The sequence below is a fragment of the Corvus cornix genome, chromosome 6, assembly GCF_000738735.6.
Source record: "Corvus cornix cornix isolate S_Up_H32 chromosome 6, ASM73873v5, whole genome shotgun sequence".
Lineage (NCBI taxonomy): Eukaryota > Metazoa > Chordata > Aves > Passeriformes > Corvidae > Corvus > Corvus cornix.
Window position 1 is genome coordinate 5,640,071 of NC_046336.1, and position 23,909 is coordinate 5,663,979.

Below are 23,909 nucleotides of genomic sequence, written 5' to 3' on the forward strand. Positions count from 1 at the left end.
AAGGTAAAGGATTGTTTACACCTACCGAACTCTGCAGGCCCACTGAGCCTCTGTGGGTGATGGTCTTCAGTACATGGTAAAATCTCATCACGGTCAACAAGATAATTGTATTGTGTCAGACCAAAGGGTCTGCTGAGCCAAACATCATCTGCTCATGGCAAGAGGTTAGAACTAGATGGTCTTTAGGGTCACTTCCAACCCAAGCCATTCCATGATTCTACCACAGGGTCAGGTGGAATAGGCTTAAGCCTCAGCCTGCCTCTCTGAGTCAAGTGTTTGTCTCCTTCCAAACCTTTAATAGCAGAGGCACAGATAACATCCTACAGTTAAATCATCTAAACCCATGTTTCTCTATTAATCCTATTTCAGTCACATACCAAAGGCAAATGCAGAAGGGGTCTGATTCCACTCTCAGTAAACATGAATTGGCACTACAGTGAAGACCTGCACTCCCCACTCCTTTTTAAAACATAATTTAAGAATGGCTAAAGTAAATGCTAGTTACATGAACCACAGTGGGAACAAGGAAAAAAACCCAAAACCTAAGAGTAGACCAAGGCCAACAAATAGAAGAGAATATATTGGTGAACTTTGGATCATCATGGTAACTAGACAAGCTATAAATTCACTGGCACCACACTTGGATGTTTTAAGCAAACTGATGTCATTACAACTCCATGAGTAAGGCTTCTGGAATAGGTCTGGTAATAGTGTCTGTTATTACAGCTGCCCCTTCTCAAACTCCACCAGCTTCTTACTGAATACTTGAGTTGAAATTTGCCATATTAAACTCAGCTCCCTCAGGATTATTAAATACCCCTTTCCCCCATTCTCATAAATGCTTCTATTGCCCTAACCAGAATTTTCCAGAAGAGGAGGGCAGGCACCTGCCATTTAAATTGTCAGCCTGGCTGACTCAGCTGCTTCCCAAATCGGGGCAGGGAAAATGCGTTGCTGAAAAGGCTCTGGCATCCTCAGCCTTGAACTAGTCCCTGAGATGAGAACTGCCAGGACCAGACACCTGACAGGCCAGAGGTACAAGTCAGGGAACAAGACTGGCACAAGCAGCAAAGCATCATGGTTGAGGGATCTGGGAAGAGTCAGCAACTACAGGAAATCTTCCCCTTTCTAATGTGGAATACATTAACAACATACCAGCCCAAGGCAGGTCTGTCTCCTGCCTTAGCTAGCCCTTGTGTTAAGAGACTGCATTAGTGGTGGAACCAGTTTAAGTTGTGGTGAATGACAACAGATGGAAGCTTTCAGCTTCAAGGAAAACAGAAGTCTTAGTACAGCACAAGATGCTGTGCCTCACCCACTCAGCTTGTCATCTTGACATGTAGGAAAATCCAATGAGGCTTTCAGGCCCCTTTAATGTAGCTTAAAAAAAAAATCAGCCACTCCCATGTTAAGAAATACTGAGATCAAAGCCTTTCTCAGCTGGAGCTGTGTCCCTGCTTTACCCCCAGGCCTGTAACACCTCCATGCTGCTTTTCCCTTTTCCCCACATGCCGGGGGTGGAGGAAGGAAGGATGGAGGCACTGCACTGCACTGCAGCTCCCTCCCACTCAGACAGCAAACACCATGTGCTGCATTGTCACTCAGGAATGAGCTGTTGCCCAGTCTTTGGAGTCTCCTCCTGAGTCCCACATCACGCAGCAGCTCCAAGGAATGACTTCACCTGATCAGAGATGCTCTGACTCAGACTTCAGCCAGACAGCTGCCTAGGGAAGGGTGTAATGCACTATGAGGCAGCTGGGAACTCCCTACACTGAGCTTTACAGCTTGTTTTTAATCTAGAAATCAAGCTGCTTCAATTAGCAAACCCCCAGTAGCCATTTCAGGAGCAGTCAGAGGCTAAAAGCAGAAGCAGCCAGGACGTTTAAGATGGACGCTGTCAGATGTCCTGTGTCAAGTTTTTCCAGGTTACAAATCATTACACTGCTCTCCATTGAACATTATCCCCCTCACATATTTGCCTGCAGGGGAAACAAGGCAGCTCATACCAGGAACTAAAACCACAGGGATGAAAGCAGTAAAGCAAGTAACCCAATTTAGTCAGCAAAATCTCAACTGCAGGGACTGAGTGTTGATCCTGCTCCCCTTTACAGGCCTCTGCCCTGCTCACTCTTTACCTTCCAATTTCTGCAAATGTAGTGGAGATGTTATGGCACTGGAACCATTCACCATTTTGTATTTCTCCAAGAACAGAAAGGCAGTAAGATGAAAGGTATCAATAAAAATTCCCTTTTAAACAGTCTTTGCTTCTAGGAGGAACAAAGGATGTCATCTGACTGCAAAAGAGCAACTGCACCCACAGTCTGCTTGTGTGCATCCTGGGGAAAGGGAAGCAAGAAATAAGTAGAGAAATCTTTTCCTGTTCTGACCTTGCAGATTTTTCTGGTTTATTTTAAACCTTTTTGAGAAGAAACAGTGTCAAAAGTCATTAGGAAAATGCAAGAACATTAAGACAATCCTTTGAATGCACTGAAGCTGAGGGAGGCCAATAAATCTTGTACAGTGCTGATGATAAAATCAGCAATGACAGAAGTGTCTGAACATTTCCAACCTAAATACCAAACCATAGCTCAATCCAAGTATTGCAAAACTAAGAGCTAAGGCCTGTGACTCTATGGTCACAACTATTCAAGAATAAATTTACATAAATTAAAGGCTAGACTGTTCAGGAATTTTTTAATAGGCAAAACCATGCTATGAGTCCAGCTCCTTAAGTGCAAAATTGTATTTCATCTGTGTTGCACAAACATCAGGAGATCTAATACAACACTGAGATCTTCAACTGGAACATTTCCAAAACAGAAATCAAAACAGGCATTCAACGTTTAGTTTGCACTTGAGCTTCTCTGCTTTGTGTGGTTGTCTCTAGATATGCCTTAAGGCAGTTTGTTAGTAAGAAACGATGGGAATTTCTTCTCAGTTGCACTGTGGTGCTAAGACAGCTCGCTGAAGCAGATTCAGGTTTCCCTTGGTGAAAGAATTCCATTTCAGTGGACTTTAAAGTAGGTCCTGAATAGAATTTTCAGCATAGTTTTGCAGTTCTTCTATTGTGACTGTTTTATAGGTCCCAAAACAGAAGCAGCAATATTAAAGAACCATTAACAAAAACCATTAATGGGCAAAAGGGGAAAAAAAGCTGTAGAGCACTTACAGGTAAACAAAGGCAGTTGCAATATTTTTCTCAGAAGTTTAAATAAAATTACATGCTACTGTGCTCAGAATTTAAACTTCAGACTAAGTGTTTAAAGTAGAATTTTACACCCCTGAAAATAGGAGATTGTTCTGAAGCACTTTAATTTCCTGACTGTAATAACCACCCATTTTATACAACAGATGCCACATTCCTTAATCACATTCTAAAACAGATTTCCTTAAGGTATCATACATAGCAAAAGGACAACTCTTTTTCCAATATTGCCTGCACATAGTTATTGATGAGCTCTACCAGTTTTAGAATAGCAAACATCCAATTATTTAACAATATAAATATTGGTTACTAAAGTTTTAATCATAAGTATAAAATCTCTATGTAAAACCACATGCTACAGCCTATCTGTACAAAGGCCAGGAAAAAGGTTATTTTTTTCTTATAACAAAGTGCTACTGCAGAATTGACTGATTTGTTGTGGACATTTCTGAACAAATACAGATTGTTTGGCTCAGAGCATTTCCCTACAAAGACTCTAAATTTTTCTCAGAAGATTGTAAAGCAGTTAGTTTCAGGCTGTTCAGTAAAAAAGGAAAAAAAAAAAGAAAAAAAAAATCTCTTGACTTATGGCTGTGCAACCAAACAAGTAGGCAAATCTTAATTTTCTCTAAACTCTTTCCCAGTTTTCACTATGACTTCAAAAGTTTCCATCTAGATTTCGTTTACACAGAGCACCATCAGACAGTACCTGTGTTACAGCCCCAGTCATTCAAGAAGCTGATGCTCTACCTGTGCTACCTGGCCATTCCAGCATTCCTCAAAAGCCCATAAGGCTTTGACTCATCTTTCTCTCGTGTGGATCAGGAATGAATGGCCAGGTCTCTTCTCAGCTAAGAACCCCAACAACTTCCTAAATGACTCCAGCAGTATGGCAGCACTTGTCCATGACCCCCCTAGGAAGCCCCACTTCAAGCACAGTAATTGTGTATCTTATCCCTCCATCAAAGGCATGGGACGGAGTGAAAGGGGGAAAACCTCTAAGGCAGGAGTCCAAAAGAGGTACTCACCTCACACCTGAGCTTCAAAATATCCCTTCCTTTTCATACTAAGGCTACCACATCAGATATTCCCAGACATCCTTTATTCACACCTAGACACTTTCAAGTAGAAAGAGAGAACTTGTCCATTTATTTGGGATTTCCAGGTATCAGGCAGTCCAGAGCAAGAGCAGCATCTGACAGGCTGATATCCCTGGAAGCCCAGAAGGAGCACTCAGACCAGCTGCATGTTCAGGGTACCCCTGTGCAGAGATCAGCACATCCCAGCTGTGCTGGTTTCACAGCACATGTGCTGCAGCCCTGTTCCAGGCCCCAGGCAGGCAAGTCAGAGCTGCCCAGCTTCTGGAATGTACACGACAAACAACCCTGATGTCTGCCACAGCCTGGACACACTGGCCTGTGCTGCTTGGATATCCACTCTGTGGTGTGAAATACAGGAGCCACAGATACATAGTTAGAGTTGGGGAGAGATAATGACACCAGGAATGTTCCCAAATATGTCTCCGTATGTTCCCAGTCAAGCTCCAATATTCTGCATTTTATCATGGTAACTATGACATTCACTCATACCTTTAGTTTTTCAGATAAAATACCAGGTATACCTATCTGGATGGCAGAGACAGCTTTTCTGAATTGATCCATAACACTGTAGTGCATCACAATCAGATTTTGAGCATTTGTTCAGCAGCTGCTAAATGAAAAAGGAAGTTTTCTGTGGCTGGTGGAAATCGCTTTTGTTTCAGGGCCTCAGCGTTAAGGGTTGGCTTTTCATTGCCATCAGAAACTTCAGTAAGTGAGGCTAAAGTAGCCAAGATTTCTTTTGTCTTCAGAGAAATGTCCTTAAGGAGCAGAAAAACAAGCAACCATGAATATAGTATTAGATATTATAATGTTTTCACATACATTGATAAAAAACAATCAATACAGAACAAAACAGGAAATAATGATTAAAAAATAGCTCATTAAAATAAAGACCAAATCTGCTTTAAGGGAAACTTGCAACAGTTCTTCAGCCTGCTCTTGTGCCATACTGGATAAACGGAGCACAGCCACTCCTCTCCTAGCCTTACTGAGCTCTGTGACTAATTCACTCAGTTGTGAAATGTCCAATATTAGATAGGGGAAGAAGTGAAAAAATGCCATCATCATAAAAATCAGGTTTTATAGCTAAGAAGCCATATTTAGCAGGACCTTTTCAAGGTATTGCCAATACTATTGGCACAGCATTGAGCAAAATCCATGCCTTGTGGAATAAAGCTGAGAAACCAGTCTTTATAATCAATAGAATTTCTGAACTTCCTTCAGCAATGTAGTTACCCAAGAGATAATGTAAACTAAGTAAGTTATCCGTAAAAACCTGCATGATGAATAAAATGCTCATTTGTAATAAGGCAGAGAGTAGAAGAGACTGGCTGATTCTCAGGACACTCTTCCTCCTACTCTCTCCTTCTGCCAAGATTTAGCAATAGAAGATAATTAGATTTAAAAATAAAATATTAACCTTAATGACTTGGCTGTCTGATTTATCTGGATCTTCTGCCGATTGAACAATTAGTTGTCCAATTTCTTTGTGAAGTTTTCCCATTGTCATTGCCTCTGTGTAAGAAAAAGAACCAAATACCACACATAAAATCACCTTTTTTGTGATACCTAGAAATGCATACGAATAACACACCAAACTGAGGAATCTCTTCATGACTGCCATTTGAAATCTGTTGGTAAAAGCAATAACCTTGTATCAACAGCCAGTACCTCTGAAGTGGCCCTAAGCAGATGATAAGGAACATAGAAGCTTTTCTTTCAAGTAGTCCCCAGTCTTCAAGTATTTAGTGCCCTGTTTTTCCAAAGACTCATCTCTCCATTCAGCTGAAAGTCTCTTCCACGTCTAACATGGACGTTACAAAAATCTCCACTGTGCATTCATTGGAAGACAAAGCACATCTTTCCAAATTCCAACTTTACCCAGTCTTCCAGGGTGGCAATAAAATTAAGGCAGAAGATTACATACTGACTTTTCAAAACCTGGATGGAAGAAGGATCAAGATTGTTTGACCTACAACAAGGCTGAGCAATTACTGTCAACTCTGGAATAAACTGCCTCTAAATCCAAAATATAAACAGTGACCAACCTTTTACTACAGGGGAAACAGTAATCTCACTGTCTGCCAAATTCACGTACACATCATAGAGGTCTGATCTACTGCTCACTTCAGAGTCTGTAAATCCAGCGATGTAACCTAGAGCACAGAATTCAGCAAGATTAGGATCTTCATAAATAAAACAAAAAACCACAGTCCTACAGTCTGTTCTAAGAGTATTTGACACAATACTCATTGGACCCAGGAGGTTGCTCTCTTGATATTATCATTCAAAAAGTGTTCAGGAGATGCTTCATTTCCAAGGAGCTGAAATAATCAACTTCTAAAATTGCCTTCCACATGGATGAACTGCTAACACTACATCAAAATCACCAAGTTATCAATCTGAAATTTTAAACTCTTCCTACCTTCCTACTAAAATTACTCATTTGCAGCTTTCTCATTACAAAAATCTCTACCCTGGAGCCTCTTGTCACGAAGTCAGTATTAGACTGGAACAGAGGAATAAACCCAACAGATTTTCTTACTTACAGCATGTCAGATGAGCAAACTTGGAGCAGTTTTTCTCCATTGAAGATGCTTAGTGAGCTGTAGAAATGTTGAAGATGAGTTGTCTCCGTGCTCATGTTCTATATAAAGAAGCCTCTTAATGGCCACATGATGTGTCATAGTAACCTCTGCATAAAGCAAGGGCCTCTTCCTGGATCATGCATTAAGCACTATGCACACACAGCAGTGTGTCACACAGACCAAACTCCTACAGGTAAAGTCTACCTGTGCTTAGGAGCCACAGACTTCACTGACATCAAATAGAAGTCTGGGACTTCAGAGTTAGGAATTCAAAAAAAAAGATTGTTACTATTGATGTGCAGAAGTTGGGAAACAATGGACCTTATCAAAGTGAGCTGGTTCTGTACAACAGGAAGACTTTCAATCCCTCCAATCAAAGCATCAAAAAAGTCTCAAGGCTGCTTCGCATCTGTGATTAGGGACAGACTGATGTGGATCCACCCAAAGGCACCAGATGAACTAATTATCTTCCCACAAAGTTGTTCAGTTGATTTGCCCTTTCCAAAGCAAATTATGTTTAACTTTGATCAACAGCATTAATAGCAAAATAACCTTTTTTTCCCTCCAAAGTGCAAGACCTTGCAGCAACAGAAACTGAAATTAAATTTTAATTTTTTATTAATAAATTATCACTACCTGGGCAGGCTTTTAAGGCTTCCAGTTCCTCCTCATTTAGATGCACATATGAATGAAGAATTGACCAGTCTTGTCGATGCCACACTAAAGCAGGCAAAGTCCTAAGGGAGATTAGAGTGCAACTTGAGACATGGTAGAACTTTACTTACACTAACTAAAGCTTCACAGTAAAAATTGCATGCCATGAAAAAGAACAATTATGACTAGGTCTCATTTGGGGTATATATATGTATGTGTGAACTACAGAGATTTCAATTTATCAGTGCAAGCAGAGTTTATCATTCATTCTACCATTAAATTTCTCTGAGTTGAGCAACATACAGCTAAAGAATTTAGAGGGATTTAGCAGAATTTCAATAAATAGGTTTAAGATAGATTTCTTTTTTTCCCTAAAATATGGGCTTTTCTCTCAATGAAGGTTCAAAATTTGTTGGGCTTCTGGGGGTGGGTAGGTGGGAAGGAAGAAATTGATGAAGTACCTGGTAAATTCCTGGATAGCTTCTATTCTAGGATGGTACACTACAATTCTCTTCTTTAGCATCAGTGCTGTATATAAAATAACTGTTTCCATTTCAAACTGAGACACTATATCTAGAAAAGACGGGAAATAGTTTTATAGAAGATATATAGGCTGATATTACGATGTTTTTGAAGAAGCTTAATAATAATAGCACAGGTAAGAGTGTTAGCAGTGTTTACTTGAAGCATACATGAAAACAAGATGGTATTTTATGCTGTAAGAAAGGAATCAGAACAGAGACTCTGGCAGTGATTAACCTTTGATGGAGCCAGCAAGGTAAGCCTTCCGAGCATCGAAGTCCTTGCTGAGGAAGGATCCATTTTCTTCACTTTGGCAGATGCCCTTTGTAAGGACTGCAATGTAACTCTCCATCATTTTAACTGGACTTCCATGCTTCAAGTAGATTCTGTGTGAAAAGGGGAGAGTCTGGTATTTTAACTGCAATCGGTGCACCAATGTATATATGAAAAATAAAAAATTAAAAATCTTGCCAATAATATTGCTATCATAAATAGCAATATTATTGGCAAGAATTTTTATTTTGGACACCTGATTGAGGTTTTAAATACTAAACTAGAAGTCTTCCAATGCACACAAACACGTCTGTCTTTTAGAATATAAAATAACCCTGTATTCCTCTTTCAGCTTTCTATTTTATGAACGAACCAACATGGACTAAGATAGAAACACACCCCAAAGGTGTAGGCAGGTGTCCAGACAAAGGATTCTTTGCAGACTTGGAAGGTGTCTGCTTTATGAAAAAGCAACTACCACAGTAACTCCTGTTATTACATGCAGACTATGACTAGGTAGTTTTTAATTATTCATCCAAGTATCATTTGCCATTCTTCTGTACTCTGTTAAATGATGAAAGAAAGATATGTCCTTGACACTTATTAAGAACCCAAAATGACACAGAAGAACCACACACCAAGAGAACCCATGCACTGTCAGCTGTCTTCCAGGAAGCAGAGAGACACTGTAACCTATTTTACAGGTTAGGATATTTCAGGAATAGCTCTGAAGCTGTCAACTACACATTTTCCATGTTAGCTATAGCACAAAGCTACATCACATTTGAAACTCAATTATTATCATGCTTGGAAGAATCCACCCAGGATTTGAAATGAAGTATTAGTTGGTAAGTCAGCAACAACATGATCTACAGTGAATCTGAGTATTTCATGTATCACCAAAAAAGAACAAATCTCAGTTTTTCTGTACCCTGCAGGACTGGCAAGCCTCAAGGCATTCCCAAGTCTACATTATATATAGTAAGTCCCAAGAGCACAACAACCTCACAATTGCATCCAATTAACTGCAAAATCTCAAGGAATACTCTTGGTATCAAGAACTGGGACCAAACTAATTTGGAAACTGAAGGAAAAGCAAAATAACAAGCAGAGAGAGCATTAGAATGAGAACATGAAGGGAAGTGAGTAAACAGGACAAGGAAATTAGAAGAGGTCTTTTGGTTGGAAGAGGGCTCTCACTTCCCTAGAGGAAAAGCAAAAAGATCCCTGGGTGCTGTGCTTAGCTCAAAGGAGCTGCAAGCAGCATCTAGAAAGATCTTGTGGAGGGATGCAAGTCATTCACCATACACATGGTGACCTTTAAGTCCAGCACTGACATCTTCCCAAACATTTACACTTTTTAAACATGTATTCTCAGAGAAAATGAGTGTGAGGGTGGTGGTGTGTGTCTGGAGAAGACACACATTAAAACCTAACACACATCTGACATTCACCCAACACTTACTGCATGAACTCATGACAAGCTCAAATCAAGGATTTTTATCATCTGATTCTGTTTGTAGGACTGAGTTTCCAGCAGGTTGTTTGAACAAACACAGCACAATGAATTTAACCTTTTGCTTTGGCAAGATCTAAGCATGCACACGGCAGTACCTCAGGCCAGCTGTTATACAGACCTACAGAGGATCCTGGTGAAGGCTGCGTATTTCTCTGGGTTGAAGTCTTTGGCTGTCAGGACAATGGAGAAGTGGGTCACCTGCACATGACACAGGCACAGAAACACACAGAGCTCAGTTAATGACCCCACATGAACAGTCTTGGTCACTTTACTGTCAAGGCTCCAAGTTCCTAAGTGCAGCAATGGCCTGGATAGCAGATTTCTGATGTGACTCAGCTCCCGTACAGGCTATCTTTTGCTTAACCTACACTACAAGAGTTGCTTTCCTCTAATCTCATGAGGTTATTAAAAAACAGAAAGGTATTTTTCTTCCCTGTTGCAGGGAGGAAACTTCCAGAATTTGTTGCCAAAGAAGCTGTGGAGGCAGACAGCATCAACACATTTAGAAGGAGACTGGAAAAAAATACACAGATAGCAGGCCCACAAACAGAACTACTCTAACTTCCTCAATCAAATGATTGTGGGCTGGGAGAGTACAAGACTGAAGGTCTGCAGACAATGACCAGGCTCACGTGTCCTCCTGAAATAGCATCTCCCACTGTAACTGTTGGAGGCAGACACTTTAATTTTATTTTACTTTATTTCATAGGAAATGTAAACTTGGAGTGAGGAAAGGCAAGCAACATTCTGCTGTGGACGTGCAAAATTTCCACATTATCTTTCTACTTAACAACATTGCATAAAACACGAAAATTGAACAGACTTAACAGTTTAATAATTTTCATAAGAAGGAAAAGATAGAAGATACAACTATATTTGCTGTCTTTCAGTAATCAACGCAGTGGAAAAGAAAGTACCTACATAACTCGATCCTTTGGGAAAAAAAGGCATCAAGTTCTATTGGAACAAGATTCTGGACACTACGAAACAAACTTTGTAGAGAGAAAAAAATGCTGAACTTGAAATGCAAATTAACTAGAAATAGCAGCATGAAATAGCATTTGTATATTAACATGAGGAATCTAAATCGGGTAATGAATATCTCAATCATTCTGCAATTCCATGTCTTGGTGCCAAATGAAAAGTGGACTGGTTGGACACCTGGACAGAGCTGCATCTGTGAGCACACAAGACCCTGAATCCCTTCTCTTCCTCACATTTCCCTCCACGGGAAAACACTGCTTAACCCACAGAGGAAGCTTTACAAAAGTCCTCCCTGCATTTTCCTGAAAAACTCCACCAAGTCCTACCTTTTTCAAGGCTGGAGAATCTTGAACTTCTACCGTTGTGATGTAGAACCAAGACCTTTTATACTGGCCAAATACAAACGTATGAAGCAGTTTGTTTTCATCTGTAAGGCAGCACTTTCTCAGCAACAGAGTCCTCAGGTCAGCTGTTACGGATGGATAACACCAAACCCACAAAGCATCTCCGTTGGTGTCTTTTTCTATGGTGGAAAGATGTTCACTGTGAGAATGCCAAACAGCAGCAAGGAAGTAAATTGATGGGTTAATCAGGTTTGTTTCCTGGAATCAGATTAAAATTCCACCTTACCCTGACCCTAGACATCCAGTTCTGCCACTACGGTTTAAGCCTTAAGGCAGGAATTCTGATACGGTTTTTATTTTTTAAATATTAATAAATCTCCATTCTTGACCTGCTTCACGAGGTGAAAGAAGCACCAAGTTTGAATGCACATTCAACATGAGCACGGTATGGAGGAAAAAGCACCCAGACTAGCTTATTTATGATTTTCCCTATTTCTGATTTCGCAACACAAACCTCGGAAGCCGCGAATTTCAGACACTTCGGCCGAGTTGTGCACGGCTCAGCTCTGCAGCAGGAAAAGCCGGCACCCCCAGCACCGCCCGGGCCCGCGGCCTCAGCGCAGCGGGCCCCGGTACCGCCCCGGGCCGCGGCACCGCCCCCGCCCCGGCCCAGCTCCCCGGGCCCTCACCGATCAGCCCACGGCCCGCAGCAGCTGCGCCTCCGGCTCTGCCATCTTCGCTCCGCCGCCTTCCGCCCGCCCGGGCCCGCTCCACCCTCACGGCCCCGCTCCGCCCGCCCGCCCGGGCCCGCCTGCCCGGGCCCGCCTCCCCGCCATTTACTGAGCGCTGCTCGCCCGCCCGCTCCCGGCGGCTTCCTGCTCTGGGACCCGCCCGCCTGCTTTCTGGCGGTAATGGGGGAAAAAGGGTCTGGGAAAAATAGAAGTCTTTTTTGTTGTCTGCGTCACAGAATCCAAGGATGGTTCAAGTTGGAAGGGGCCACGGAGCTCAGCCGGTGCCACCGCCCTGCCCAAGCGGGTCCCCAGAGCCCTGCACTCAGCAGTGTGTCCACACGGCTTTTGGACATCTCCAGTGGGCGACACTCCACACTCTCCGTGGGCGGTCTGTCCCAATGCGTGGTCACTGCACAATACAAGTTCTTCCTTGTATTCAGGTGGAATTCCCCGTGTTCCAGTTCCTCCCCATTGCCTCTTGTCGTATTGCTGGGCACCACCGAGCAGAGCCTGGTCCATCCTCTGACACATCCCTTCAGGCACTGACGGACATGGATGAGACCCCTGCTTAGTTGTCTCTTCTCCAGGCTGAACAGGCCCAGCTCCCTCAGCCTTTCCCCAAGTGAGGAGCTCCAGTGCCGTCATCATCTCCGCAGCCCTCTGCTACCTCGCTTTGTAAGTCACGGGGCACGGTTCGTGTGAAATGTTACACAAAAGGAGGTGGCCCTGCTGGCAACCACCTCCTGGAGTCACGGCCAGGAGTTGTACCCCTGAGCAACCCAAAACACAGACATCCCTGTGCTTCCACACAGGCTGGCTTGTGCCCAAGTGGGGACTGAGTGTGAGGAACACTCACGGAAGCAGAACAACTATTCCTGAGTAACTCCATGCATCAGGAAGCTTATTAAGAATGTAAAGAGCTTATTTGCAAGTCTGAATGATCAGTGGTACCTGAACATTGGACTCCATGATCTTAAGGGTCTTTTCCAACCTAAATGATTCTAGGAATACCATGACACTGATTAGAAGAAACTTCCAAAATAACTGGGATAACCAGAGAAGCATCAGAAACTGCTGAAGAAAACATGCAGTTCTGGGAGAGGCCAGGCCTGTCCCTGCCTGGCTAGGGAACACACCAAAGGGCAGCCTGCCATGTGATTTTCAGGAAGTCATGAAACACACACATTTAATATATTCAACTGCCACCTAAGTAGAGACATGATGAGACAGACTATAAAAGCTGCTCCTGACACAAAATCGTCTTGATCCCAGCCTGGAGGGCTTTCAGGAACTTCAGAGAGATCCAAAACCACGGAGTGGGCTGCCCAATAGCAAATCCTGCTCTAACCCAGCAATAAATACCGGGCAGCACACCTGCACTGCCCATCAGAGCACAGCTGTCCCCCTGAGAAGGCTGCAAGGACTTAGGACAGGCACTGGCCCCAGCCACTTGGGGACAGCTGCCACCCAGACCTCAGGTAGCTGACTTTTAAATTAATTCTATGAACACAAGAAAAGGACTTGTTCGGCACTATAAATACCTTAGTGATGACTCTGCTTCATGCAGACCATACTAAAATACAGGTCTGTCATGGTTTAGGAATGGAATTCCCCAGTTTAGTGTCCCCAGTGAAACACCCCAGACCACACACCGCTCGCTCACGTCCCCCCCACCTCCTCCTGAGATAGGATGGAGAGTTGCAGATACAAAAAGGTAAAGATCACGCGTTGGGCTAAGAACAATTTACTAGAAGCAGCAATGGAGTAAAAAAACGAACAGTAAGAACAGTGCTAATAACAAGAGTGGGCGAGACAGGCGAATGATTCATTCGGGGCCCGGCGCCACCCGACCGCCCCCCGGCAAATCCCCCTGTACCCCGGTATAGTCTAAGGCTCACTCAGACAAAGGGCTTTGTGGAGCTCGCCCCGCGATCGCCTCCCGATCCCGATCCCCCTCACGGCCCCGATCTCCCCACGACCTTAGCTCAGGATCCCTTCAGGGTCCTGGTCCCAATACCGATCCCGCTTCTTCCACGATTCCCCACGGTCCCCTCCCCGGTCCCGTCCCGATCCCGATCCCGATCCCCGATCCCGATCCCGATCCCCTCCCGGTCCCGCCTGGCGGCTCGCGCGCGCCCCGGGCGGAGCTTCCCGCTTCCGCGCCGCCGCCGTCACGGCGCGCGCGGGCCCCTTTCCCTCCCCTTCCCTTCCCGCTCCCTCCCTTTCCGGCCGCGCGCGCCCGCTGGCTGGAGCTCGGAGCCGCCCGCCGCCCCGTGAGGAGCCGCCGCCGCCGCCATCATGCCGGTGTACTTCCCAGCGGCCCGAGAACGCCCTGAAGCGGGCGAACGGTCAGTGCGGGCCGCGCCCACACACACACACAGCGCTGGGTCGCCTCCCGCGCCGCTCCCCGGCTCCCGGCCGCGCCCGCCCCGGGACCCCTCGGCCGGGCCGGCCCGGGAGAGCCCACCCGGAATTCCCCCGGCGGTGACCGGAGTCCGCCCGGGAGCGCCCGCCCGGGAGGGAGCGGGCGGCGCGGCGCCGGCGCGGGGAAAGGGCCGGGCCGGGCCGGCGTGGCCGCGCCGCATGGCGGAGGCGAGGGAGGCCCGGCGGGCGTGAGGAGCGGGCCCGGCCCCGCCTCCCGCTCCCCTGGGCCCCACGGCCGCCTCCGGGCGAAGGGGGAGCCGCCGTGGCCGGCTCTGGCACGGCCTCATCCCGCGCGTCTGAGCCCGCTGGCGGGCAGGGGCGACCGGGGCTGGGCGTGAGCGGGTCGGGCCGCGCTGCCCTGTCGGGGTGATCTCAAACCCGGGCTGATCCCGCGCCCTTGTGTCCCCTGTGGGCTTTGTATGTTGTATGCCGTCCTTCCCGTGACTCTGGTAAGAACGCAAATGGTAAAACTCCTTCGCTGCTGCACAGGCTGATAACACTGGTTTGCTTCTGGTAGACCAACCAAGGGAGACAATCCAGCGCTGTAGCCGTCGCTCGCTGACTGCCACATAAAAGCTGGCCTGGTTATATTTATCAGCTGGCTCGTTTCGGGCCAAACATATGGCTTTGACGCTTCTGTTTTTTATAGTATCCTATTTTAAGCCCTTAGCAAGACCATTTAGACCTTCCATTGTCACAGGGTTGATCTCAAGATGACACTTACAGACATCCACAACTTACATATGATGTATGGGTCTTAAAATGACAGCAGAAGAGGCTGTGTGGTCTGGGGACTGTGCATTATTCAAGTACTTAGTATATTAATAAGAAAATGTGAAAGTACTGCACGTCCTTAAGACTTTTAATCAAAAATTCATTGTAAAAGTCTTTCCCACAAAGATAAAAAGATGAAAGATGAAATCAGTTTCAGTCAGCATTCAGGGGTGAAGATGTGTTGCATCAGTCCTTTCACTGGAGAAGATGCACATACCATAATATATAAACTTTAATTATACTTAAGAATTCTTGGGTAAAGTGGTACCTGGTGTGCAAGTTGCATTTCTGGAATATTGACCTTAAACTGCTCATTATTATTATTGATGCGTTCCTGGTATTTAAATTCACGTTTCTTATACTGCTGCAAGTCTACTAAATTATGTGAAGTGAAGGAGTCGAGTTGAACTGAAGGAGGTGTTCTCCAGACAGATGCTGGAAATCCTGAATTTCAGTGGTCTGAATGGAAAACAGGACAAGCAGTGTCAAGTCTTACAAACTGCAGGGGCTCAGTCTTACCACAGCCAAGCATAATAAAGGGTGGAAAGTTGTACCTAAGGCAGACTGTGTGTTGCAGGAAGCAGTTTAATGTTAAACTGACATTTCAAATGAGACCACTCAGTGCAGTTACCAGAGTTTCAGTGTGTGTTTTATATTTAAGGCTCAAGTGAGCATTAGAAGCACTATATGCTTCATATTCTCAGTGACTTCAACATACAGAGGTGATGTTTGGAAATAGGAAGAGCTTGAAGGATTTTAAGTATATACAGATATATAAGAAAAGCTGTTTTTTCTTTGTAACTGATAAATGTAGGTCAAGGCCAACCCTCAGCTGTTGTTAATATTTGGCATTGCTTTGTACTGGGGATGTAATGCAACTTTAAGGAGTGTTTTATTGTTGCAGATACTGAGCTTGCTCAGTATTAGAGATACTATAAAGCACATGGCATCTTTGTCACCTCTTGTAATGACATGTTTTCTCAGATTGAAAACTGAGCTTAATTAAGGATTTTGGGCTAGCACTAGGTGAGTTGTTGATGTGTATCATCTGTTCTTGGCCACTCAGCTTCAGTTGCTACTCTGGATACCTGTTAGCATTTTAAGTAGTATGAAAGAAAAAAGACCAATAGAAGGTAACTCTTACAGCTATTTATGGGCTCAGCTTTACAATTTGTATGTTACAGGTCTGAGTTTCCATAACTTAAAGAGTTCCTGCTGCATAGCATGGTGTTGTGTGCTGTATTTCATTATTCAGGTTCATTTTGTGCTTTTACTGAAGTGTCTCTTAAATGAGCCTTAATTATTTGAATTACTTGTAAGAACCTGCTTGGCCAGAGTTAATTAAAAGTTTCAAAACAATATGAATTAATTTTGTGCTTTGTCCAGTTGGTTATCGACCACTGAGAGCTGTGGTTGGAATGCCCTGGCATTGTTGCAGGATTAAACTTGCCTTTCAAGTTAATTTTCATAAATAAAATGTAAAGCTAAGCAGTAATTGTCTCAAAAGCAGCTCTGAGATAGAACAGGAGTGTAAATTATGGGATGGAGGGTGGCTTTCTTAAAATTCCCTTGGTGAATAAGAAAGTGCTGCTGGATACTGTCACACTGTAACCTTGATTATCTTCAGTTGTATCAGGGTGCTTTCTCTAGAAAGGAGCTAACTCATCTTCAGCCAGCTCATTATTTACATAAACTGAGTCCTGATTATGAGCTGTTGTGGTCCTTAAATTAAAACCACTCTGCTGCTTTCAGTCTACATCTTTTGCCATGTTTAACTTCAAGATTCCAAAACTTGGAAGCTCTGTCTGATGTCTGATCCCCTTGAGCAGGCCCCTACTCTAGTAGTTTTTGCCGTTATTTCTTTAGGAATGGAGTGCTTTCCAAAGTGCTTGATGGGAAGTACTAACTACCCCTCAGCCTTTAAGAATAGGCATGTTTCCCACTAGCTGTACTTGACCTATCTTATCTATTAAACCTGTTTGCTTCCCATTCTGTGTGTTCATTTTTCCTGCTGTTCTGCAGTGCAGAGTACATTCAGAGCAGGGTCTGTGTGTATGTGGGTCGCTGCTTCAGTGGTTGCTCATGGGTGGTTTGCTGTGTTTTGTGTGAAGCAGAATGTGCGGGGTATCAGAGGTGGGAGTTTCTGTGATCCTGAGAGCTCCTGTTAATAACAGCAGCTGCTTAGGGATGAATAAATGGGGCACTGGTTTCAGCAGCAAGGCTGATTTAAAAAGTGCCCAACCCTTCAGCTGAACTGCAGCAGCTTTTGGTATAACTTCTGTAAACTGAAGTGCTAAACTACTCAGGAGTTAAAAAAACCAACAAAGGAACAACTTTGCTGAGTGAAGTTTTTTTCCTTCCTCCCTGTCTCACCTGAGAGCAGGACTTTCTCTTTCAGTCACATTCATTGTATTTTTTGCACCTTATTAAATGCCCTTGGTAGGTGCTGTACCCACCAGCCTCCTGGTAGGTATTCCTTGTCCTTGATGGAACCAGCTTTAAAACTGGATGTGTCCATTTTATTCACATGTATGAAGTGCTCAGTCACGCCTGGATGGATGGAGGGACATCTCTGCTATCCTGAAATTCCCATGTAAATTTGCTGGTCAGCATTTGTTTACCAGTTACGTCACTGAACGACTGGCACTGAGTTGCCAACGTTTTTGATATGGCCAGCTAAATCAAACCATCAGTGCACTTCGGGTAGCGTTGATTAAATTCTGGATGTTTCCTGTATTAAGCATAACACATGCATCTTCTGGTGTGCAAGTCTTTTGCTAACTGGGATTTTACTTTCAGAATTTCTTGAGGTTGGGAAAAAGCAGCCTGCCCTTGATGTTCTCTATGATGTTATGAAAAGTAAGAAACACCGAACATGGCAGAAAATCCACGAGCCAATTATGCTGAAGTACCTGGAACTCTGCGTGGATCTCCGCAAGAGTCACCTGGCAAAAGAAGGATTGTACCAGTACAAGAATATTTGCCAGCAGGTATGGCTTTGGATTTTTTATTGAATTTATTTATAGCAAGTGTGGTATCTGTCAGCTGATATAATCTAAAAGTGACTGATTTGTTGTGAATTAGGATTAATTTGCCTTCTAGATGTTCTTGGGTTTATAGCATTTACATTTTAAACGTTTATTGCCTATTGTGGGTGGAAACATCTTCACCTTTTTTTGCCTTTGCTGTAGGTTAACATCAAATCTTTGGAGGATGTTGTTCGAGCCTATTTAAAATTAGCTGAAGAAAAAACAGAAGCAGCTAAGGAAGAATCCCAGCAGATGGTACTGGACATAGAAGACTTGGATAACATTCAGACTCCAGAAAGGTGTGCAGCCTGTCTTTAAAATGTAGCAATTTACAGAAAGTATCCTTAATTTTATTCACAGTGTTGAGATATAAATGTGGTAGACTTGAAATGTAATACTAGTGGTGTTCTAGAGGTTTAAAAGAAAGGGAAAAAAGCAGAAATTTTACTTTGAACAAAATCTCAAGTCTGAGTAAAGAAAAGTAAAGAAAGCAAGCAGTAAAGAATACAAAATGTATGTGCAGTGGGGGTGGTTCTGGGAGTTGGGTCACCGCTTTCCAGTGTCTGCTTGGATTTGCATCTGTAGTGGTATTGGAGAGTTTATTGTGGTAAGCTCCTCATTAATGGTTCATGTAGAAATGCTGTTAATTATATTAGGCCAATGTAATTCCTGTATGGGATAACCTCCATTTCTTCTGACCACACTGTGCATATACAAACAAAAGGAAATGTTACTTTATACTTGCTTGGTTAACTGATGAGATAATAGAAGAAAGGGCATGAAAAGTACGTTCAAGAGAGAATTAATAGGATGGGTAATGAGAACATAGAATGATGATAGAAATGATAGAAAATGGAAGAAATTACTGAAGTAGAGGATATTTGTGTTGTGTAGGAATAGAGCTGTAGTAGTCAAATAATACTTAAAAGGATGTGGAATAGAAGGCTCTGTATTTACTTGTTAACAGCAAAACTCTCTAGTAGAAGTTGGTTGCAAAAAAGAAAAGGTGACAGATGTGTCTTCAATAGGGGGACACTGCTATTCATGCTATTTCCAGTGCCAGAAATTGTTACAGAGGAATCCACTAATAGTTAAACAGTGAAGATGACTGACGTCTCTTTTCCTTTTTCTCCTTTCTATAACAGAGGACTAGAGAATGGATCTTTTCAGTCACACTTCTCATCTAAACAAGCAGAGTTTCTTTAATGTTTTTTAGGTCCTGTTTTCTAGATTCCTCATACTTTTTTGCTGGATTCACTTCGTGATCTGTTGGAGAAGGCACTGGTGACATGTTGTGTTTAATAGTGTATGTAGTACCCAAGGAAGCAAATCAGAACTGGAAATGGTGTAGAAGAAAAGAGTTACAAGAGTTGAGACTTTAGATTAGAAACAGTTCAGAAATAGTTTTAAAAGTTAAGGCTTAGGGAAGATGGTTCTCTGTGAGTTTAACACATTGAGTGGATTGTTCAGCAGAAAGGGATCTTGTGGGACATAGCACTGAATTGGTCTCAGTATCTTGGGAATGCTTCCCCCAGTCTTATATTTCTGTGATGAGGGAATGAAGTTCTAAATGAAAGATTATCTTATCTTACCTCTGACATGTTTAAGCATCTTTTTCATGTCAGAATTTGTAAAGGATTTGAAATGTTAATGTGAGTAGTCTGGTTTCTGATGTGTGCGGATCGTAACACAGCGCTTGTGTCATATGTCGGCACAAAGTGAACTCTGGCAGCAGTGCTGGTGACTAAAAGGGAAGTGTCAGCAAGTACTAAAGTGTCTGCATTGGCAGTGATACTTGACTGGCAGAGGTACAGGACACAGCTCCCTGCTAGGAAAGGGAAGGTGAAAATCCTGGAGTTAGTTTCCTTTGGCTTACTTGTGAAGGATACAAGTTTCTGATGTCTTACCTCTGGAGCTTGAACATGTCAGTTGTATGTGCAGTGGCCAAAGTTTGAAACTTAAAAGTTTGAAATAATTATCTACGTCCTTTAAGGGAAAAGGGAGCTGAGGGACTGCTTTGAACATAAGCAATAGACTACTCAGCAGCAAGTAGCTGTTCAGATTTGTCCAGTCTCATCTTAGAACCTGGTAAGAAAAATTGATGAGAATTGTAGGGAATAAACCACTTCTCTTTTTTCTTTTTCCTTACCCCTCTGCCTTGACTAAAGTGTTCTTTTGAGTGCTGTAAGTGGAGAAGACACTCAGGATCGTACTGACCGCCTGCTTTTGACACCCTGGGTTAAATTTCTATGGGAATCCTATAGACAGTGTTTGGATCTTCTCCGAAATAATTCTCGAGTAGAACGCCTGTACCATGACATTGCACAGCAAGGTAGGTCCAAAAGATGGAAACTTGAACTATAAAGATGTGGTGTGTGTCCCCCGTTAAGGGGAAGGGAATATCCAAGATCTGTAGATGCTTGTGGTCGAAAGGAACAACAAGAATCAGAGGGTCCTCAAAAGTTTACAAAGTTTTAGTAGTAAATGACGCATTTGGCATGGAAATTGGTATGTTAGTCCCTGACCTCCCAGCCTAAGCACATGGCAGTGGGTTTTGGATAAAGGAATAGGATGGAAGAGGAGAGGGTTGAATTAAAGAGAGGGTTAGAGAGAAAGAATGGGAGGGAAAAGGAGAGAAATCACCAGTCCTCACTCCAGTGTTGATCCAGCTGATGGGGTGTCCAGAGTCCTTGGGTGCACATGCATCTGGGCTTCGTGGGGGGACCTTTTTATAGATAAGTTTCTCACTTGTTATGCAAATCAGTTCTCATGCTCAGTCTGTTCTTGACCTTTCTGGAAGTGGGTTGGAGGGCTTCAAAGGTTTTGGGTGGTCTTGATCCCCCCTCTACAGTCCGTCCCCTCTTCTCGACCTCTTTCCTGCACTTGTGCTGTGTTGTGCATATCTCCAGAAGCCAGAACAAGGATTGTTTTTTGAGAGGAACTGTGGGATTAGTGATGGGGTTCTTGTCTCTGTCATTTCCAGTCATTTGAAGGCTTCATTTGACTTTACCATATTTAAATGAAGTGAGAATTTTTTCCCACATTTTACAAAGCCAAAACCTGAATTCATGCCATTCATAGGATTTTGTTTGCTCTTAGTTCAAATTAAAAGCTGGAATCACTGCATAAATTAGAACATTTTTAAAGAGACTTAAAGTATTCCCTTTGCTCTTTAAGCTTAATTATGTAGAAACATCTTCATCTTTTGGGGTCAAGATGAAAATGCTCTGCATTGTCACTTATTATGTGTGACAGATTGTATCATGTTTGAGATGTCTTTTGACTGCAAATGAAGCTTCTTTAAGTGTACTGATTTACATATTTGAATCCCATTTAGAACTACCATGAAGTCACCATTAGGGAACACTTTGAATTTACATTATTCATTTTTGCAGCTTTCAAGTTCTGCCTGCAGTACACGCGGAAAGCGGAGTTCCGCAAGCTCTGCGATAACCTGCGGATGCACCTGGGGCAGATCCAGCGGCATCACAACCAAAGCACAGCCATCAACCTCAACAATCCTGACAGCCAGTCCATGCACCTGGAGACCAGGCTGGTGCAGCTGGACAGTGCTATCAGCATGGAGCTGTGGCAGGTATGCAGCAGGGCTCCCCATCACACTTGGTCTGCAGCCTTTCTGCTCCATGCAGTTCATGTTTCATGGTACATGCACCAAGATGAGGAAAGGATAAGAGCTAAAGAATAAAGTTTTAATATCTAGAATATTGAATGCTTAGTCTGGTGTTTCTGCACAGCATTTCAAACCAAGCTTTGCTGGTAGAACTTTTGTTATTTTTTTGTTTGTTTTTTCTTTTTTCTCCTCTTGGTTTGTAGCTTGAAAATCCAGATGAAACAAGTTTTTCAGAAATACCAGATTCTAAGCAGATAGTTAATGGAGTATGTCCAAATAATTTATTAGGAAAGAAGTATTTATTTTCATGTAGCTGACAAAACTGAGGATCACAGCTTTCATAAGTATTAAATACTTTATAGTCTTATAACCTTTAATGAATTCATATTTTTCCTTTTTTAGGGTGTTGCAAAAAACTTCCTAACAGTAGTGTATTTGGTTGTTTTGTTTTTTTTAGGAAGCTTTCAAAGCAGTGGAAGATATTCATGGACTGTTTGCACTGTCTAAGAAACCACCCAAACCACAGCTGATGGCAAATTACTATCACAAAGTTTCAACTGTCTTCTGGAAATCAGGAAATGCTCTTTTTCATGCATCCACCCTTCACCGCCTTTATCACTTATCAAGAGAAATGCGAAAGAATCTCACACAAGAGGAGATGCAGAGGTGGGGAAAGATACATGCTGTGATCTTAGAATCTATTTTTAACCCCCTAGGTTCAAAAATAAACTAAATTGTACCCCAAAAGAAGCAGATGACTTGTATGGCTATGAGCAGCTCTTCCTAAATTGGCCAGTACTAATTGCCTTAAAAGAAATCTAGAGCAAGGAGGATGTTTTACAAAGCTACAGTGTAAGTATTGTGAACATTAGCATCACCTTAGTTTAAGCTTCCTTCTCTTTACTGACTGAGAAGATGAGCAAGTCAATAAATATCTGGGGTTTTGTTTCCTTTTTCTCTTCTGAGTGGTGGTATTTTCTTCACAAGACTTCACAGTTTCCTCTCATGGTGCAGTTGGTGTCTCCTCTGTTATTTCTGGTGTTTTTACACAGCTTTGCATCATGGCTGCTCCTTGTTCCTCTTTTGAATTGGCACATTTATGAACAGGAATTAGTAAGTGTTCTCTAGCAGTTCATCTCTTGTGCTTCTGCTCTGTCACCAGGATGTCCACTCGAGTCCTTTTGGCCACCCTGTCCATTCCCATAACTCCAGAGAGAACTGACATTGCTCGTCTCCTGGATATGGATGGAATCATCGTGGAGAAACAGCGGCGCCTGGCCACGCTGCTGGGGCTGCAGGCCCCCCCTACCCGGGCCAGCCTCATCAATGACATGGTAGGTACTGGGGCTCAGGTAAGCAGCTTCCTAACACTCAGTCCTGTTCTAGAGCACTGTGCTTAGCTGTGGGACAGCAATTTTAAAGCTAAAACGGCTGTATTGGGACTTAATTGCAGATTCACAAGGACTGTTTGGAAATGGCAGTGGCAGTGGATGCTCGTGTGCACTAAAGAGCCAAATTCAATATTGTCTTTATGTCACCCAAGCAACAAATACTGATTCGAAACCCTGAGGTGTCTGAAACATGTGATCTAGAACTTTGGGGTTTTTTGGGGGTAATTAACTGAACCAAGTGCTTATTTTTCTGTTTTAAATGTGTTTTGGATAAGCACAGGTCAGATGTCAAATGTTGGAAAATATCGATCTAAGTGATCATGAAAACTTCATGTGTTAAATTTGAAGGGATGTTAGATTTATCTATCCTCAGACCTCCCATGATGCTCATAAACAAATTAGATATTAAGTAATGGGTAGTTTCAGAGAATGTTTGATTTCTTGGAGTCATTTGCACTCATATCTGAAAGTTAGGTTCAAAGCTCATTTAACAATTTGAATTAATTCTTCTTGCAGCACCTCTCCAGTTTGCCTCCAACCCACAATTTAAGGCTTCAGAAATTTAATCATGAGCAGAGAGATGTGTGGTTTTAGATTGGATGTGGGCCTACATTTGTGTAGTAAGCCTTGTGTCTTAGAAATGGCTGAGGATGGTACTCTAGTCTGTTTACCTTGTTTATGTTGTCTACTTTTCCATTTTTAAGTACATTTAAGTGGTGTAGTGTAGAGTTACTGTCACT

The 23,909-nt window shown here is 43.1% G+C and overlaps 2 protein-coding genes across 2 annotated transcripts in view; one reads left to right on the top strand and one right to left on the bottom strand.

The window, feature by feature from the left end:
* Positions 1-2,667: 2,667 nt before the first annotated feature.
* On the bottom strand, positions 2,668-11,982 carry DENND10 (DENN domain containing 10). The gene is made up of 9 exons (XM_039553768.1): positions 11,879-11,982; positions 11,172-11,368; positions 9,980-10,059; positions 8,307-8,455; positions 8,009-8,120; positions 7,530-7,630; positions 6,354-6,461; positions 5,726-5,820; positions 2,668-5,063 (listed from the first exon to the last, which is right to left on the bottom strand). Exons 4-9 carry the CDS (start codon positions 8,422-8,424, stop codon positions 4,887-4,889), a joined length of 711 nt encoding a protein of 236 aa, XP_039409702.1. The 5' UTR covers positions 8,425-8,455; positions 9,980-10,059; positions 11,172-11,368; positions 11,879-11,982; the 3' UTR covers positions 2,668-4,886.
* A 2,236-nt stretch (positions 11,983-14,218) lies between these two features.
* The window catches only part of EIF3A (eukaryotic translation initiation factor 3 subunit A), a 28,213-nt gene continuing 18,522 nt past the window's right edge, over positions 14,219-23,909 (top strand). The window contains 8 exon segments of the mRNA XM_039553606.1: positions 14,219-14,233; positions 14,235-14,268; positions 17,918-18,108; positions 18,310-18,446; positions 20,316-20,479; positions 21,543-21,742; positions 22,236-22,444; positions 22,941-23,112. Coding sequence (XP_039409540.1) covers positions 14,219-14,233; positions 14,235-14,268; positions 17,918-18,108; positions 18,310-18,446; positions 20,316-20,479; positions 21,543-21,742; positions 22,236-22,444; positions 22,941-23,112 — 1,122 coding nt within the window.

Bases quoted from the DNA above. Each gene is read 5' to 3' on its own strand.
- DENND10 (XM_039553768.1), bottom strand. From the start codon at position 8,424: ATGATGGAGAGTTACATTGCAGTCCTTACAAAGGGCATCTGCCAAAGT. The intron at 7,631-8,008 runs GTACTTCATCAA...AATCTCCCTTAG, and splicing joins GCTATCCAGGAATTTACCAG to GACTTTGCCTGCTTTAGTGT. The intron at 5,821-6,353 runs GTTGGTCACTGT...TTTCTTACACAG, and splicing joins TGTTTCCCCTGTAGTAAAAG to AGGCAATGACAATGGGAAAA.